This window comes from Artemia sp. Qi Xiang Cuo, chromosome 4 (genome assembly GCF_049724085.1).
Source record: "Artemia sp. Qi Xiang Cuo chromosome 4, ASM4972408v1, whole genome shotgun sequence".
Lineage (NCBI taxonomy): Eukaryota > Metazoa > Arthropoda > Branchiopoda > Anostraca > Artemiidae > Artemia > Artemia sp. Qi Xiang Cuo.
In genome coordinates, this window is record NC_142797.1 from 48,665,036 (window position 1) to 48,683,215 (window position 18,180).

The 18,180-nt window shown below is 35.2% G+C and overlaps 1 protein-coding gene across 1 annotated transcript in view; it reads left to right on the forward strand.

Moving 5' to 3' along the window:
- LOC148953182 (DBH-like monooxygenase protein 2) overlaps nucleotides 1-18,180 on the forward strand; it is a 65,313-nt gene that overhangs the window by 23,008 nt on the left and 24,125 nt on the right. The window contains exon 2 of the mRNA XM_089087563.1: nucleotides 1,120-1,308. Coding sequence (XP_088943689.1) covers nucleotides 1,120-1,308 — 189 coding nt within the window. The remainder of the gene's footprint in view (nucleotides 1-1,119; nucleotides 1,309-18,180) is intronic.

Genomic DNA, 18,180 nt, shown 5'->3' on the forward strand with positions numbered 1-18,180 from the left:
GGAGGGGACAGGGGACCCATAATTTTCCATTTGCATGTTTATCAGAAGAGCCTGTCACATATAAGTGAAAATCGATAAGAAGTAAACGGTAGTTTTGTTCATGCCCTTGCAGAAAAGGGGAACTCCTAAGTTCTTGTCATCACAGCATCTATCGGAATGAATATTTAGATCTTCAACAAATTTGAGATCATGACTTGATCTAAAACCTAGGGATAACCAAAAAGGGTTTCATGCTATGTAAGGCATGCTATGTAAACAAAAACTAAAAGGTTTTAGTGGATCCAATCCATTCACAGCAAGCAGTGAAATTTGATGCACTATTTCTGCACTCTTAAGCCAGTGACCAATTGGAATTTTTGAGGGGAAGATTTGAGTGGGTCCTGGGGTCTTGTCATTAAGATATCTTCCATAATAGCCTGTCGAACGTCCACCAAACTAACAAGGTAATAGTAGATAGTATCATAAGTATGCCTTTTAGGAGTCTGAGCTTTTCCCAACCTTTCTTGGGAGAGGGGGAAGTGGTGTTTGCAAGCTTTTCAACAGTAGGTCATCGAGAAGGTGAGGAATTGGACTTTTTTGTCAATACATACTCCACTTAGACAGGATGAAGTACGGGATTTTCAGAAAAAAAGGGATTCCCACAGTCAAGTCACCAAGAGATCTACAAGAACAAGTTGTGGAATCTCGACCAAACTTGGTAGATAGTCTGAGTGCGCCAGTTGTTCTGCCATTATATTTAGGACAGAGTAAGAAACTTTCTGAGCGGTGCGGGGATAGAGGCTTTTCAATTCTTCTCGTCACAACTTCACCATAATGTCCTTCCACATATAAACAAAGGATTGAAGAAAGGAAGACTAAGGATTGTTGGACCGTAACCAAAATTAGTCCGAAGACACAGCTAATCACCTTTTTCTTAGCTCTGGATTTGGAACAGAATAAATATTAGAATTCGTGCAGGAGATCCTACTGTACAGTTTTAATAACACTGCAAACATTAGGAGTATTGATGCAATGAAAATCTTGGAAAAAGAATTCAAGAAGAGACCAAAACGAAATACTATACTGTTGGATTTAGGCCAAAGATATTATTTTTAATCTTATAAACCAAATATGTTTTAGGATCTCAGTTCAAATGGCGTGTTTATTGCTCGATGGACACCAGACGTAGAAAACAATCGAATTGATTTTGAATTCGAAGCTCAAACTACTGGTTGGGTAGGAGTAACCATTCTCCGTCCAATTACTGAAGGACAGATTGCCGATCAAGTCATAGCCGGAGTTTATGGAGATAATATCCCCTATATTCAGGTAAAAACCCATAACTTTTTTTATCCTTATATATTAATTAGCTGTATTTAAATAAAAATTTACGCTCAGATTTCTAATCCTAAAATTGTTTACTAATCCGGAAAAAATATAAAATCTTTAAATAGAGAACATATTTAATTCAAGTTCAAGTTCCATTTATTTTCATAAATAACAATAACAAAAACAATATCCCAAAGGGCTCAATGGTCCGTTATTTGGGAAATGACATAGAATAAAATACTAATATTAAAAACTTGGCATAAACAATACTAAACAATGTCTAATTTATAAATCTATAAGGAAAAGAAGTCAACTCACCGACAGTCCACACGAATTAGCGACCCTCCTATCACCCGACAATAAATATCAAAATAAAATTCTATACATCATTGAGGATCCAACGCCAAAAAAAACAACCCCCCCCCCCTTCAAAAAAAGCCATAAAACAACTAAAGATTATTTAATATTTCCCTTTAATAAGAAACTTTTCATATGTCTTTTAAAGGAGCCAAGTGTTCGTGACTGACGAATCTTAGCAGGAACCAAGTTCCAAGCACGTCCGACAGTCACGACCAGACCAAAGTCTGAACGAACCGAGGGAGTAGCCGTAATCATCACATCCTCCCAGTTTCGAACTGTATACAAATTTACTTCCCCTACTAGTTTAAGTAGTCCAGAAAAACAACATGGGAGATCTCCGTGGAAGAATTGATATGCCAACGAAGATAGAGATATAACATAAATATCTTTAATCTTAAGGAGATCAACGGGAGTGTGTGTAGCCGACTGAAGAGCTTTTACCGCTTTCTCATGAAGAACATGAACAGAAGCAAGTAGAGAAGGAAATATAGACATCCACACAGACGAATAGTAACATATATAAGGGAAAATGAGAGAGAAATATAAAAGACGGAGTATAGGAAAAGGAAATAAACGCTTTAATTTACGAATGATTCCAAGTCCGCGGGAAATTTTCACGCTTATTACTTGAACGTGCGACTCATACGATAAATGTTCATTCAAAAGAACTCCCAGGAATCACACATATCGATCCGGGGGGGCAACTTATGGATCCTCTTGGTGTAGGAAGCTTAGTAATTGTGGGGCAGCTCATACCTGTACGGGAAAAATAAGAAGGTACGACTTTTTTACATTTAAAGCTAGTTGATTTGTGTCAAACCAATTGAGTATCTTCTCAGTCAATGCTTAAAGCTTTAGAATAAGGGATGACTCATCCGGAGCTGCAATACCTAAAGTAGTGTCAGCTGCAAATGCTGCCAGTTCTTCAAGACTATCAGATGTGGACGCCGACATAGTCTGAGAGTAACATTTGTGACATAATCCACAGCAAATGCTGATGATTGGGATGCTAAGAAGCCGGTAAAGGTCGTTCACATAAATCAGGAAGAGGGTTGGCCCAAGAATGGAACCTTGGGGTACTCCGTATTCAATTGGAAATTCCTTGTCTGTATGTGCCATGGTGATAGATCTGTCAGTGAGGTATGAAGAGAACCAATACAATTCTTCCCCACGCACACCACGATGAGAGAGTTTACCAATGAGGATCTTATATGTAAGGCTGTCGAAAGCTTTCATCAAGAAAAAAGGCTGCAGGAATAAGATTAGAATCTAAAGATCGTCGTATAAACTGAAGAAGTTTATTACAAGCATATTCTGTAGAATACTTTGCGCGAAACCCAAACTGTTGTTGATGGAAAAAAAAATTTTGCTTCAAGAAATCTCACCAGACGTTTGAGCATTGGCTTTTCAAATATCTTAGAGAACACTGACAAAAGAGAGATCGGCCTATAGTTCCCAGGATCTTCACGGTCACCTCCTTTAAAGAGAGCTATCCCACGCGACAATTTAAGACGTTGAGGAAATACTCCTAGTTGAAATGACCTATTAATCAAATGGCAAAGTGGGGTGATAATCGATGGAAGGATATGTCTTATTACTTTAGCAGAAATTTTGTCAAAACTTTTTGAAGAATTCTTCAAAGACAAAAACATATTTACCATGTCATGCACCGAAACATCATAATAAAACCATTGATTTAAAGCCTGGGGGGCCTAGCAACTACTTCTAAGTTTTCGATAACGAGCACTAGGGAACGCTATTAATAGTTTTTTTCCCTATCTCCGCAAAGAATTTGTTCATATGATGTCGTACCTGGCCTTTTTCTGTTGATCGTCTACCATAAGAGACGTAGGGAGACCTTCTTGTTTTTTGGATGGCCGATTAACTTCCTTAATCACGTCCCACGTCTTCTTTATATTTTTACCGTAATCAACAAATCTCTTTGTAAAATAAACTGTTTTAGCTCTCCGAATATTTGATTTCAGCATATTACGGTACAACTTAAATGCTTCTAATTTACCATCACTTGGTCTGTTTTTGTACTATTTCCAAAGGTTCTCCTTCCTATTTATTGACTTGAGGACTCCCGATGTTAACCAGGGAGCTATGGGTGTTGATCTGTTTGATCGAGGATTCCTTAAAGGAGCTTTTAGACAATAAGACGTGAATTTTTCCTTAACAGTGTCATAAAACTAGCCAAATATATCGTTATAATTGCCCAAATTAGTATTTTATGGTAATAAAAATTCCCATGAAGGTGTACTCAGATGTTCTTTCAGTCTATCAAGCTCAACTGGTGAGCAACAGAATCTCGGTATATCCTGGAGGACTATTCTTTGTGGATTTTGGAGGATTGGAAACAAAGCTGAAACCGGCAAATGGTTGGAAGTATCAGAAAGCAGTACTTCGTTCTTAATAGAGTGTAGTGACGAAAAAATATTGTCAATTAATGTTGCTGACTGGTTAGAAATCCTTGTCGGTATGTTTATACAAGGAGCTAATCCATACGAAATTAGTAAAGACAAAATATCAGAAGCCTGTCTATATGACGGTTCCACAAGGTCAAGGTTAAAGTCACCCATCAATATAACTTCGGACTTTTCAGAAAAAACTTTTCCAAGAATATCTTCTAATGTTTCCATAAATTGAGTTATAGACCCACTTGGAGAACGATATACTTCGCCTATTATTACCCTTTCCTTAGCTTTGATTGGGACTTCTATAAAAAGTGACTCAAATACTTTTCATTATTTTTACATAAATCATGTCTTAGTACAGCCTGAAAATTATTTCGGATGTAAAATCCGAGTCCACCTTTATGGGCCGTCTTGGGGTTGAGAAATATCGACATACAACCGGGAATATCCAAAAGTACCTGATTTTTCTCGCTCAAAAATGTTTCACAGAGACCGATTAATGCAGGGCACGAATTCCTGCATAATAATTGAATATCATCAAACGAGGAATTTAGGCCCTGAACGTTTAGATGTACAACTGGGAATGCATCATCCCACCGAGCTCCGGAGTCCCAAAATCTCAGCTCCTCCACAAACACACTATCAATAATATTCTCAAAATTTTCATAGAAATTCATATTGGGGGCTTTACCAACCGGATTATTTATAATTTCATTAAAATTAACTCTCCCAAATTCATAATCATTTAATTTCCCTAGTGTTATATTAGCGTTAATCAAACAGTTCGTGGTAACGAACTGTAATTAAGGAGCGACCCAGCTCAATGGTAACCGAAAGTCTAAAAAATGGAATTTTGATACCAATAGATACATCAAAAGAATCAGATTTTAATTCTGATTTCAAATATATAGGTCTCAGCAAGTTTAATTTTACTCATCAAAAGTTACGCGCCTGAGAAAATTTGGCTTATTTTCGAAAAAAGGAGAAAATACCCCCTAAAAGTTATAGAACCTTAATAAAAATCACACCATCATATTCGCGTATCAGAGAACCCTAGTGTAGAGGTTTCAAGCCCCTATCTACAAAAATGTGGAATTTTCCATTTTTTTTTTTGCCAGAAGAAAGATGACGGATGCGTGTTTATTTATTTTTTTTGTTTTTTTTCTTTTTCCAAGGGGTAATCGTATTGACCCAGTGGTCCTAGAATATCGTAGGAGGGCTCATTGGAACGGGAATTAAAAGTTCTAGTGCTCTTTTTAAGAACCAAAAAAATGGAGGGCAACTAGGCCCCCTCCCACGCTCATTTTTTTCCCAAAGTCACCTGATCAATTTTTGAGATAACCATTTTGTTTAGTATGATCGAAAATGTGATAATTATGTCTTTTAGGATGACTTAATCCCCTGAAGCCCCCGGGGGGAGGGCTGAAAGTTATGAACTTTACCCAATGTTAACATATAGCATTGGTTATTGGAAAGTATACAGACGTTTTTAGGGGGAATTTTTTCTGGTAGCGGGGGTGGGTCGGGGGTTATGTGGGAGGATCTTTCCATGAAGGAAGTTTTCAGAAGAAAAGGGATATTGCTATGAAAGGGGCGCCGGACTCCCCAACATTATTTAAAAAAATCAGAAATTAAATATAAAAAACAATGTTTTTCAACTGAAAGTAAGAAGCAACATCTAAACTTAAAACGAACAGAAAATATTAGCTATATGATTGGGTTCACCCCCTAGTCAATACCTCACTCTTTAAGCCAAACATTTTTTAGTACTTTCATAAGAACTATTTATTCTAATTAACGGCCTTTGTGATTAAGGGGTCGTTTTTAAAGAATTGGAACAAAATTGAAACTTTAGCTTAATGAGCAAGGTATTGACTAGGGGGCAAACCCTCTAATATACTTGTTCAAAATATATGAATATAGAAGTTCGATACGTAAGTTAATTCGTAAGTTACGTATATTTATTACTAATAAAAACGTTCGTAAATAAAATTAAACAACTTTCGAGAAAGCCATTTAACCAAACAAAAGTAAAATAAATATGCAAATTTTGTTTTAATTATTCATGTACGGTGATCCAAAATGAAAACCTGTATTAATTCAAAAACGTTCAAAAATTAAAATAAAAAAAACAAGTTCTTTTAACTGAAAGTAAGGAGCGACATTAAAACTTATAACGAACAGAAATTATTCCGTATATGAAAGAGGCTGTCCCCTCCTCAGAGCCTCGCTATTTACGCTCAAGTTTGACTTTCTCACAACTCTATTTAAAAAAAATAAGAAAACTTTAGCGTAAAGAGCTAGGCGCTGAGGAGGGGACAGCCCCTTTCATATACGGAATAATTTCTGTTCGTTTTAAGTTTTAATGTCGCTCCTGACTTTCAGTTTAAAAAACTTGTTTTTTTTTATTTAATCCCCAACAGAGAATCAATCTCAACCATAATTACTTACCGATGCAGGTGACGGAGAGCCATGATGTAGTCGCGTGAACACCAGTGACGTCAACCTATTAAGCCTGGAGGCATGAAAGTTAAAAATTAACTATACAGCAGATATTTTGACGTGCCAAAACGGGATGATTATTATACGATGAATATACACGGGCTTAGATTACTGTCCTTAACTTGACTCTACAAAGCTTCAATAACAGGGTTTCGAGCTCTAACCTGATTTTAAAAGACAAAATCGCAAAAAAGGTAAAAAAGCGGACACATATGTAGAATTTTGTTTCCCTCTCAGTATTAGCCTTTATTCAAATTGAGAAAAACTAGAAATTTAATAAAGAAGAAGGATCAATTAGAGAACAACGTAAGGACGTTTGATAAAACGTTGACAGGAAAAAATACACTTATTTAGCAAGGACACCGGCAGAAAATCTTCCAGGGGGGCAGACGCCAAAATACCAGTGGTGGTTGGTGGACAGGGAATATATTCCAGGATATTTATCTTTGTAGGAATAAGTTTATTTTTAAACACTTTTAGTGAAAAACTCTCAAATAAAAAGAGCAATTAAATTCCATACAAAATGAAACAAAATACAGTAAATTTTAAACAAAAGTTCCTGGCAAAGGATCGCTTTATTTAATCAATAATATATTTAATTATTATGCATTATAATCTTAAAAGAAAATCTGATTCAAACAAAAATTATAGAAAGATTTATTGCTTCCGTAGATTATAACAGATGTAGACTTATCTTTATGCAATTTCCTATTCCTTAGAATAGTTTACAGAAGGACTGCCTGCATAGATACCACGTCATGATTTTATACCGGCCATGTAAAATGTACCTCATTCATAACAGGACAATTCTCCAGTCGAAATTAAATCCCTTTTACATAAAAACATTTAAAAGCTTACAGAACAGCGAAAGAAAAAACTAAATTTAAACTTACTATCCAGCTGTCAAATTAATCCTCTTTCTTTTTATTAACCTATTCAACTAAACAAAATGAATAGGTTTAAACAATTTTTGTCACAGGAGAATCTTATCAAATAGTTTGTGATAAAAAAAAAACTGGAAGTAAAAAGTGACTTTGGCCAATATCCACCAAAACTAAAAATTAAATTCTCTTGACAATTGCTAAACCGAAAGTATTGGCTTTTTGTGCCGATTCTATATATATAAAATTAATTCAGTTTATCGTTACCCACCCATAACTAAAAATTTGAGAAAATTTGCCTAGTTTTTGAAAAAAAAGGAAACAACCCCAGGAACGTAAGCGAACTTATTGAAAATCTCTTAATAAAAAAAATCATTTCAGAGAACTCTGCAATACAGTTTTCAAGCTCCAATCTTCAAAATATGGAGTTTCAAATTTCTTTTCAGAATAAACATCGTCGATGCATGTTTATTTGTTTTGTTTTTCACAGGGGTGATCGTATCAAAGCGAATGTCCAAGATAATTGGGAGGGAGCTCATTCAAACGTAAATTAAAATCTCTTTTAAATGACCAAATACGTTGGGCCAGAGGAAAGTCTAGCTTTCTGGCATTTTATGGCACCAAACTACCACTTTACCCAAAAGAGGACAAATTTGCAATCAATTTAAAATTGTGAGAAGTTAATGGATTTAAAAGTATCAATAACTATATTTTATACTTCCCAGTTGCAAAAGAAGTAATGCCAAACGGTGGCAGTACTGGATTCAACCAAGTTGATTCACTTTATTTGTAATGAAATTAGGCTACGTTTGGTGATCTGTAATGGCGTATCAGCTACAATGAGGGGGAGAGGGGTGAGTCATTCTTTAGTTGGGGATAGGGTAGATTCCTAAAAAAGTAGATATTAACGGACACATTGCTTACTCTTCATGAGGTTTCAGATAAATGTTAAAAGAGGTATAGAGGAGTCGGAATTAATTAAAATGTTTCTCTATACGGCTAAAATATTGAATTTCCATGTCTACCAGCAAAGAGGGGGAAAAAGTAAGGCAGGCGATCATCAGCCCCGCCATTAAATTTCTTTGGGGTGACAAATACAGCTAGGAACTTAGTTTTCAGCAATTCCAAATTGTAATATTTTTCGTTTTTTCTATTTATATGAAGTAGCCTACTTCAATGTATTTAAACAAATGAATGCAATGTATTTATCGATAAGAAATCCTATTGCAGAGCTTGTGATGGCTTCAATTATGTAGAATATAAAAAGTATGTCTCCTCTGTAGCTCCTTACTCTTTATTGTGTAGTTTGGGTTTTTTCCAAATTCTTAAAGAAAATTTGCAATTGAAAAAAAAAGACTTTTCAAAGCATTAAAAAACTTTCGTTTAATGAGCAAGATGTTGAGAAGGGGGCAGTGTCCCTTATATACAAAGTAACTTCAATCTGTTATGAGTTTTAAGCTTGCTCCTTACTTTAGTTGAAAAATCTTTTCTATTTGTTGAATTACATTTCATGAGACTGTAAAGAATTATGAATGCGATACTTTTGGTAACTTAGAAAAAACATCAACATTTCAATAATCTCTGTTTGGATTTTGATGTTGATCAAAAAGTTCATGGTAACTGACGGTAAGTAAAGATAAATTATAACGTATATGAGGGGATTTGCCCCCTCCTCAACACCTCGCTCTTTAAATTGTGTTCCAATTCTTTCCATTTTGAACAAAATGCCTAATTTTGATCAAATATCTTTAGAAGAAGGGTAGCGAAAAAAGGGCTTGAGGGGAAACGGGTTGACATCAATCCCTTTGAATCTTATAAAAAGCACTAAAACTAACAATCTTCAGCTGAAGGAGCTCCTTCTAAAGTTGCTTCGACAGTTTTTTCCATGCCAAAAAGTATTACTAAATCGAAACTCTATTGATCTCTACTTATATTGCGTTTCAGAAATTCTTATTGAAAACCGCAAACAATTTTATCATTTCAACACAAAATTTAAAGAAGGCTAATTAAATGGTAATAGAAGGATTTATTCTGGTACGCAAAAATTGAACACAGTGAGTGGAGAGAAACGACAAACCCTATAGAAATAAAAATACGTAAATCATTAGGTCGTAACAGAACATACTGCGCAAAACCCATCTTACACCTCTTTCCCTACATAGCATGATCAAATAGAAAAAAAAATGTTAGTTACTTAAAAGAAAAAAAATACTTTGTTGGTATTAATTATACGTTATGGCATGAACAAAAAAAAGATATAGATACATTGCAATTCATCTTTTCTTCAATCTTAAGCACTTTACCAGCAAAATTCTAATTACATTTCAAAAATTTATATATATTGAGTTTTTAGAGTTGCTTCTAATTTAGCTCTGTCCAAAATAATGTGAAAATAGGGGTACGCAAGGATTCTACAGTTGAAAGTATCCCAACAGAGTTAGCTTTGGGAAACATATGAGTAAATATAAGTATTCAGCAAAAAACATGCTTTATGAATAACGATGAATTAAAAAAATCGTTCCTCCCCAAGGGCACAAGTTCTTTCCCATTCTTGACCTTCTTGAAATCTTTGCCTCCCACAAAATGTTTGTGTCTCCTGAGGTAAAATTCTGTAAACTTCAAGTGAGACCTAGCTATTATGTTTATCCTCTTTTCATACTGAGGATCAGGATAAAAACTAAAATGTGGCAGTGAAGTTCGCTTAGATATTAAGCTTTTAGGTTGAAACTTTCAGGGCATGATGAGGGGGATGTTCAATTGATATAAAGGCAATACTTACATACAACTACACTTTAAAAAAATGTTTGAGATTCGACAAAAATTTTTGTTATGTTCATCAGCAAAAATCGCACAAGGGTTTTCGGTATTAGTTAGAAAAACATTGGATTCAGAGGGTAAAATATGTTGAGAATTGGTGTTTTTAAGAATAGGATAGCAGGTTCAAGAATTTTCTAGTTAAGGAAAATCACAAAACAAATGTATTACGAAACAAAATCGCCTATAAAAGTTTTATGCAAATATAATATTTATTGACAAATTTTTGTGTAAGCACTTTCTAGACGTGTAAATTAAACTTTTTTTTAACTCATATCAACCCAAATTTTATACTCTCTTTTTTACTCAAAAAGACAATTAGCTTCTTTTTTTCTGTTGTAATTCTCACCTTTGATTCGGATTGCTGTATAACATACTAATTTAAATGTTGCCTTAATCAAATTCAATATGATATTCTAAAAAAATTAATCTAGCATACAAATAGTAGATTGCTTCTATTGAATTCTGAGAGTCCTATGTACCAAACAGGTTTTTCTAGTAGTTACAGGTTTTTTCTAGTAGTTACAGGTCATGACGCAGTTTCAAAGTTCACTGCCTTTTTGGTGATAAGCTCAAAAAAAACCAGCACGTCTTGTTTCATTGTTATGCAATTATTTTTGTATATATTTAGATTCCATATTTGATTCTCCATCAGTTTCGAATCGTTTATATTCGAGATAGCATTTTTTGTAATTACAGAGAAAAATGGATAATTCTAACCATTTTAAGGTGAGTAAAAAATATTCTAATTATTAAAAAGAAATTGACATTAATTTGAGGAAGAAATTCTTTCACTAATCTATAACTAGGTGATAATTATACAATTTGTAGCTTGTTTTTTTTAGGAGTTGAAAAAACCTCTAATTCTCTTATAGGTTGAAATTTACGGTGTGATTTCTTATCAAGATAAGTGGTCTTTTTAGGGAATGTTTTTTTTTGAAAAAAGTGCTTAGCTTTTCTATCGTTAATTTGGTAATTAGAATAAAATGTTGTTTTTTTAATGTTTTAATTTTTACAAAATATTCCTTTTTTTTAAATATAATTGGGATTTTTTTTTTTTTTTTTTTTTTATCAAGATCAGTGTTTTTTTTTTTAGGGATGTTTTTGAAAATACTTCCAGGCCGGTCTGCATTTATGGTGTGATTTTTTATCAAGATCAGTGCCATTTTTAGGGATTTTTTTTAAAAAGTTCTTATCTTTCGTTCAGTAAATTGGGATTATAATAAAATGTTTTTTCTTTTTAGTTATTAATTTTTAAAATAGGTTACTTTTTTTATTACTTTTTTATTTTTTTTTTTTTATAACGATAAGCTGTTTTTTTTGGAATGTTTTTTTTGAAAATATTTACCTGACCGTATGGATTTAATAATATATTAATTAAATTTACTGATGTCAAATACCTCACCCCCCCCATTTCCTCAAAAATAAAATTTGTTACCTTATAAACATATTTAATAAATAAAATTGTTAGCTATCCTTTTTATTTAACGGACCTAATTATCTCATAAGAGGGATTGACTGAGCCGTGCTAATTAACTTTTCCACTTCTTAAATTTCTATTTATGTCTACATTTGATTTAAATCTTATATTTTTAATTGATTGTAATTTGACATTAGGCAACTATGGGTTTAATAAGGAACGCAAATACTGCTTTTACATATGTAAGGAAACCATCAATTACGTTAAAAAGGGCAAGATGAGGGGAGAGGGTGGAGGGGTGGAGGAGCAGTTGCTCCAATTTAAACACTCCAGCTCAATAATCAAATGATTTTTGAAATAAATATGTATAACATAAAATAACTTATTATCAAAAAAAAAAAAATAAATTTTTGATACATTCTATTTTTTTTTTTTTTTTTTAAAGGAAGAAGAGACTTGCAATAATCCTCCTTCTGAGAAAAAAGCAAAATATGACGAACCTTCATTAATACAGACTACAAGGGCATCTGTTATCAAATTCGCTGGAAAAATTACTCGCGATCCGGACCATCCATCGAACACTCAGCTTATAGTGACAGAACCCTCTAACTCCCGCGTTGGCTCCATGGCAAACCCCCCTCAAGTATTACAAAGGAGTTCAGATATAGAAGTCCAATCAGAATTTGTAAGTATATACATAATTTTTTTCTATCCTTATTTTCAAAAATAAGACAAAATTTTCTCAGGCGCATAGCTTTTTAAAAACTTAAAATTTGTTTTTAAGCTATTTAATTTTCTTTCATTAACAAAATTAGCGATATATATAAAGGAGTGATTATCATTCATTTCTATAACAAAAAAAAAAACCTTACCTCGTAACTTATAACTAAGATGCGTTCTAATGCAATATTCCTTTTAGACAAAAAAAACTAACTATACAGTTAACGCACACTTTTAGACTGGTATTTTCGTCCCTAATGAATTTGAATACATCCGCTATACTTATCAGATCTACCACCGCTTTTTAATCCGATTTGAATTCTAAGTAGTGTCGCATGCAAATTGGACATTAAATAGCAAGATGTATATCTCCAATAAGCAATTTACACAGGGAAAAATGTTTTTTGACAATTTCCAAATATGTCTTCGCAGCAATGTTAAGAAACATTATTTGGATGAAGCCGTTTTTGATCATTTCATTGAAACACTTAGGTGTTTTTCAAGAAAAGAATTTGAGACTCTTCTATTTGAACAGTGTTGTGAAATCTGATACCCCTCCAACTCGGAAAGGGTATCGATCCTCCTCCCTCGAAGGAAGCCCCCCCGGTTCCCAAGGGTTCGCCGGGGGTGGGGTTTGGGGGGGGGGGGGCCAATCAACATTTTAATTGTTGATATGGATGGAGAAAAAAGTTCTTCTCTCTTACCAGTATTTATTTAGCCCAGGTCGAAAAAATCCGTAGGCAAAAGACAGAGGAAGATACGGATTATTGAGAAAGTAACAACAACACCACCGAGCTCCGACATATGGAGTTCGTTTCCTTTAACTGAAGCCGAGGAGCAACAGCTCTTACAACATACTGCATCAGTCGAGCAATGGTCAAATTTCATTAACAGTTACAATGAAGAAGCTCAAAGAATCGAATTGTACTAATATTTTGCGTTTTTATTTAAAAAAAAAAAAAAATTTGGAATAAAACCATTAATTTTTTCTATCATTCTCTTGTTCGAACTTACCCTTCTAATAGGACTACATTTTCCCGACAAAAAAATATTTTTTTTTTTAACATGTTCAGTTGACATTATGAAAGACATAAGGCAATGTAAATTTTTTTCTTCTTTTAATTGTTCAGGTGGTGGGACAATTACTATGATAAATTGACAAAATTTTATTAAAAATAAAAAAAAAAAAAAAAAATAATGATTATTTTACATAACAAATAAAAAACTTTTTTTTTTTCTACAGATTAAAAATATATCACCCCCAGCGGCAGCACCAGGGAGTGATGTTGCAAGTATATTTAAAGAACCAAGTATGTAACCAACAGCAGAGTTCAGGGATGAACCTGCACTGGTTCTAGAGAATATGGAGTGGCTTGAGGGATTCCTTAATGACGTTTTTGGGGAAATGGCTAGCCTGGAGGACTTAACTTGTGATATTGACATGGTTGAGGACCCAGAGTGGGCAGATAGTTTCATGCGTAAATATTTAGATGATGCTGCTACATGTAAATCTGAACTGGGTCCTCATAACGAAAGTCTATCAGAGGACAATACAGGCTGGCTTGACCAATTGTCCCCAAACACCTTAGAATACGTACTAGGGGACCTCATGTCACAACCCTCCAATGTGATTGAACAAACAGGGTCAGGACATCAAAACAGTGCTACGTCCCCTGAATTGCCTGATTTTTATCTGTTAGAATCTGCTCTAGGTCATTTGCAAACGTACAGGGTAGATTTTAGCCTTCCCGAGGAAAACGCTGGCAATATTTTAACTGACCCCGTGGAAAATCTCCATAGCTATATCGACAAAATTCGAGCACTTATTGATATTCAGATCCAGAAATGGGGAGGTCAAGGGGGAATTAAAGCATCGGTGAACCAAAAAGTTTTTTTTACAAATGGGGACATCTGGGGATATTTTTTATTGTCATTTTTCGACGGTGAACCAGACTTTTTACCCAGGTATAAACGATTTTGAAGACAACTTTTTTAACTGGGTAAATAAACTAATTTCAACTTTGGATACATTTAGCGAGAGGGGGAGTGGGTCCACAATTTTATACCTTTCACTCATTTATCTTAATCTCATTATTTTTAAAAAAAAATTGATTTTAAGGGGAGTGCAAGGTACAGGAATAAAATGACACACGGATTTTTCGACTACAAGAGTAGTACAGAGTTTGAATTTTGACAATGGGCTTCATTGCTTCAAATATGCGTTTTTAGTGGCGGCCCATAGGAAATTATAAGAAGAGTCATCAATCAAAAATCTCGACAAACTTGCACGTAACGGTGGGAAAAATTTCACTAAATTAATTTTTTTTTGTGTCGTTTTTAAGTATCGAGGGTCATTTCAAGAAATAAGCTTATTCGAAAAAGCAAATTAAAATATTGTGGTGGGGGTGGTTGTTCTCCAATATGACACAGAATTTGTAGATGGGGGAAAAAACCGAATAAAAAAGGGGTTTTGTACTCAGTGAGGACACCGATGGTGGAAAATGTTAAAAATTTTGTATGGGTTATTTACGAGCCTCCTAAAGATGTAAATTCTTAGGGTTATTTTTTCCCCGTTACGGCGATAAGTCGACTCCTCTCTCAAGGCAAGACCAAAGGAGAACGTTTCTATTGTCCCCTGTGCCTTTCCTCATTTAGATCTGAGCGAACTTTTTCAGATCACATGGGGCATTGCAAAATTCACGGAAATCAAAGAATGGAAATGCCGGCAGAAGGCAAAGACACTTTACAATTTAAAAATTTTCAAAAGTCTCTTCTGCAATCTGATAAAGTGTCTTTGGTTTGTGAAACAAGACTGGTTGAGGTATCAGACCCATCAAAGCCAAATATAGTCAAGGAACACAAACTAGTTGCGTGTTCCTATGCACATGCCCGTCGCGACTCCAACAATAAAATGCAATTGGAAGAGTTTTTTTTTACTATGGATGAGGAGGGAATTATAGAAAAGCTTTTGGTTTCTTTAATACGACCGGCAAATAGGGCAATTTCACGATTACGTCATACCAATTATCCAATGACATTGTTAGATAAAGAGCGATTTGCGTTGGAAAAGGAGACAATTTGTTGGGTGTCTAGGAATACCCTTGCCCCAAAAGATGCGGTCCAGGACCACAATCAGCGGGAAAAAGTAACTTTCGGGGGTGGGCTCACAATTCATGTAATTTAAAAATTAAACAACAACTTTTTCTACCGGTTTTTATACATAACTCTAACTACGATCTGAAGTGTATACTACCTGCATTGGCACATCTTCAAAGAAATGGAACAGTAGATGATGATGCATGGGTGATAGACAGCTTTACGTAGAAAATCATATCAATCTCTGCGGAAAAGTTGCTTGTTTTTGAATTTATTTGGAAATTTGTTGAAGCCGGTGTTGAGTACACGAATAAAATTCGTTTTTTAGATTCCTACAGTTTTTTTCCCAAATCATTGAGCGAATTAATTCAAGTGCAGAAAAACGATGACGGCAGCAACGCTTTCCCCCTTCTCAAGCAACAATTTCCAAATGATTTATATGATTTGTTAACGGTCAAGGGCATCTATCCTTATGATCATTATTGTTCCATGTCGAGATTCGCCGAGGAGGCTATTCCTCCAATTGAATCGTTTTACGACAGTCTTCACGATCGTAGTTGCACCCCCGAGGAATACAGTTTTGCTAAAAACGTTTGGGTAGCAGGAGGGTGTAAAAATGGATTTGACTACTGCAAGCTGTATTTGTCGAGTGACGTGTTAACTTTGTTAGACATTATGTGTAAAAATACGGATAAAATCTATGAGGAGTTTAATCTTGATTTGGGGTATTATTTTTCTTCGCCTCATCTAGTGATGGACCTCATCCTGAAAATCAGTGGGGAAAAAATTGGTCGGCTCACGGACCGGGCTCGGCCTCTGGGCCGTGAGCGGTCCCGGAGGGGGGGTTTTGTTTGTCACGGGCACTGTATCTAGGAAGCTGATCCAACGTGGGAGAAGACGGGGACAGAATCGAATGCCGTTTTGCTCAATCTGAATTCTCTCTACACCTCAGCCATGTGTCATTATGCACTACCTTGCGGCGACTATAACTGGCTCAATGACCCTCAAGCTCCCCATTTCCCCAACATTGGCGACGACAGTGTTGAGGAGACTGGACCGGTTGGATGGTTTTTTGAAATTGATGGAGAGATACCAGTCGAACTTCACGATTCAGTAAATGATTTTGTTTTCCCGTGCATCAATAGACCTATGACTAAGGACTCTTTGAGTCCTCGCAATAGGCGTTTAGTCGAGGTGGACGGATTGCATTGGGCACCTTCAAAACAAAAACTTATTGCCGATCTTCTGCCTAAAAAAAACATAGTTGTACATAATGTATAGTTAAAATTTATATGCAACAATGGTTTCAAGGTCACACGGGTTCACCGAGCCCTCGAGTTTAGTCAAAAACCTTATTTGAAAACATTTGTTGACACTTTTGTCAGCAAACGTTCTGCAGCAAAGACGAAAGCTGAAAAAGAAATTTATAAACTCATTTTGAATTCGGCTTTCGGCAAAATGTGTGAGAGTGTTCGCAATAAGAATCGTTGTGACGTTGTGACAAATTCAGAACACTGTGCTCAAATTAGTAACGATCCCAAATATACGTCCTATACAATCATTGGCCCGGACTTGGTCCTTTTGACTTGTAAAGAAAGACGCATTATCTTGACTAAAAATATTGCTGCAGGCAGTGCTATCTTGGAGATCTCAAAATAAGCACATGTTGGAGCTCTACGGCACTGTGGCTACTGGACAGGGGCCAGCATACTGTAAAGTCAGTGTCTGCTTAAGTGAATTGGATTCTCGACTGCAGATAGTAGGCGCGCCCCCTCGACTCGATGATTAGGAGCTCTGTGTCATTATATGTTAAAGACTTTTCTCCCCCAAGTGCAGAGGTGATCTTTACCCTGAGCTCGTAAAACGTCGAGCGCCCAATCAACTTTTATTTTTAAAATCTGAAACGGGTAGCGACTTGATTTCCCGTGGTATGTTTGTAGGTCCGAAGGCGTACTTTATACAGACATACGACGAGGAAATCAAGAAACGTTGCAAAGGAGTACCCACGCGCTATGTGGACAAGAATTTCAATATGGACATTTATAGGAATTGTATTACTGAAAATACAATTCCACGAGTCAAATTGTTGGCAATTCGTTCGTTGAAGTACAAGAACTATACTGTAAATGTAGAAAAAATAGCCATGAGTACCATGTCCGACAAGGTCTATGTTTGTCAAGATGGTGTGACCACCCTCCCCCTTGGTCACTATTTAACTTCAGACCGGATCGAATGTATTGCCCACCGGGAAAGTCTCGTTTTAAATAAAGTCCTGTAACTAATTTCCTAAAAACCTTGGGGGGGGGGGCCTCGCGGCCCGGGGGGGGGGCGGCTGCCGCCAGCGCGGGAGGCGCACCGTCACCAAAGTTATCTTTTTTTTTTTGGACTTGGAGCAGTTTTTTTCAATTGTCATCTCAAATTTAATGTTTTATTTTCTCTGTAAAAAAAAAAAAATGTTTTTTCTCTCTGTGTACATTCCATGTAAATGTTGTTGTTGTTGTATTTTATTATTATAAATAAATTAAAAAAAAAAAAAAATTTATTTTTTCAAGTTCTATCTCTCTAATTTAATGTTTTTTTTTTCTCTGTAAAAAAAAAATTGTTTTTTATCTGTGTGTACCTATGTAAATTTTTTCTTTGTTTTTTTATTTTTTTTTTATTA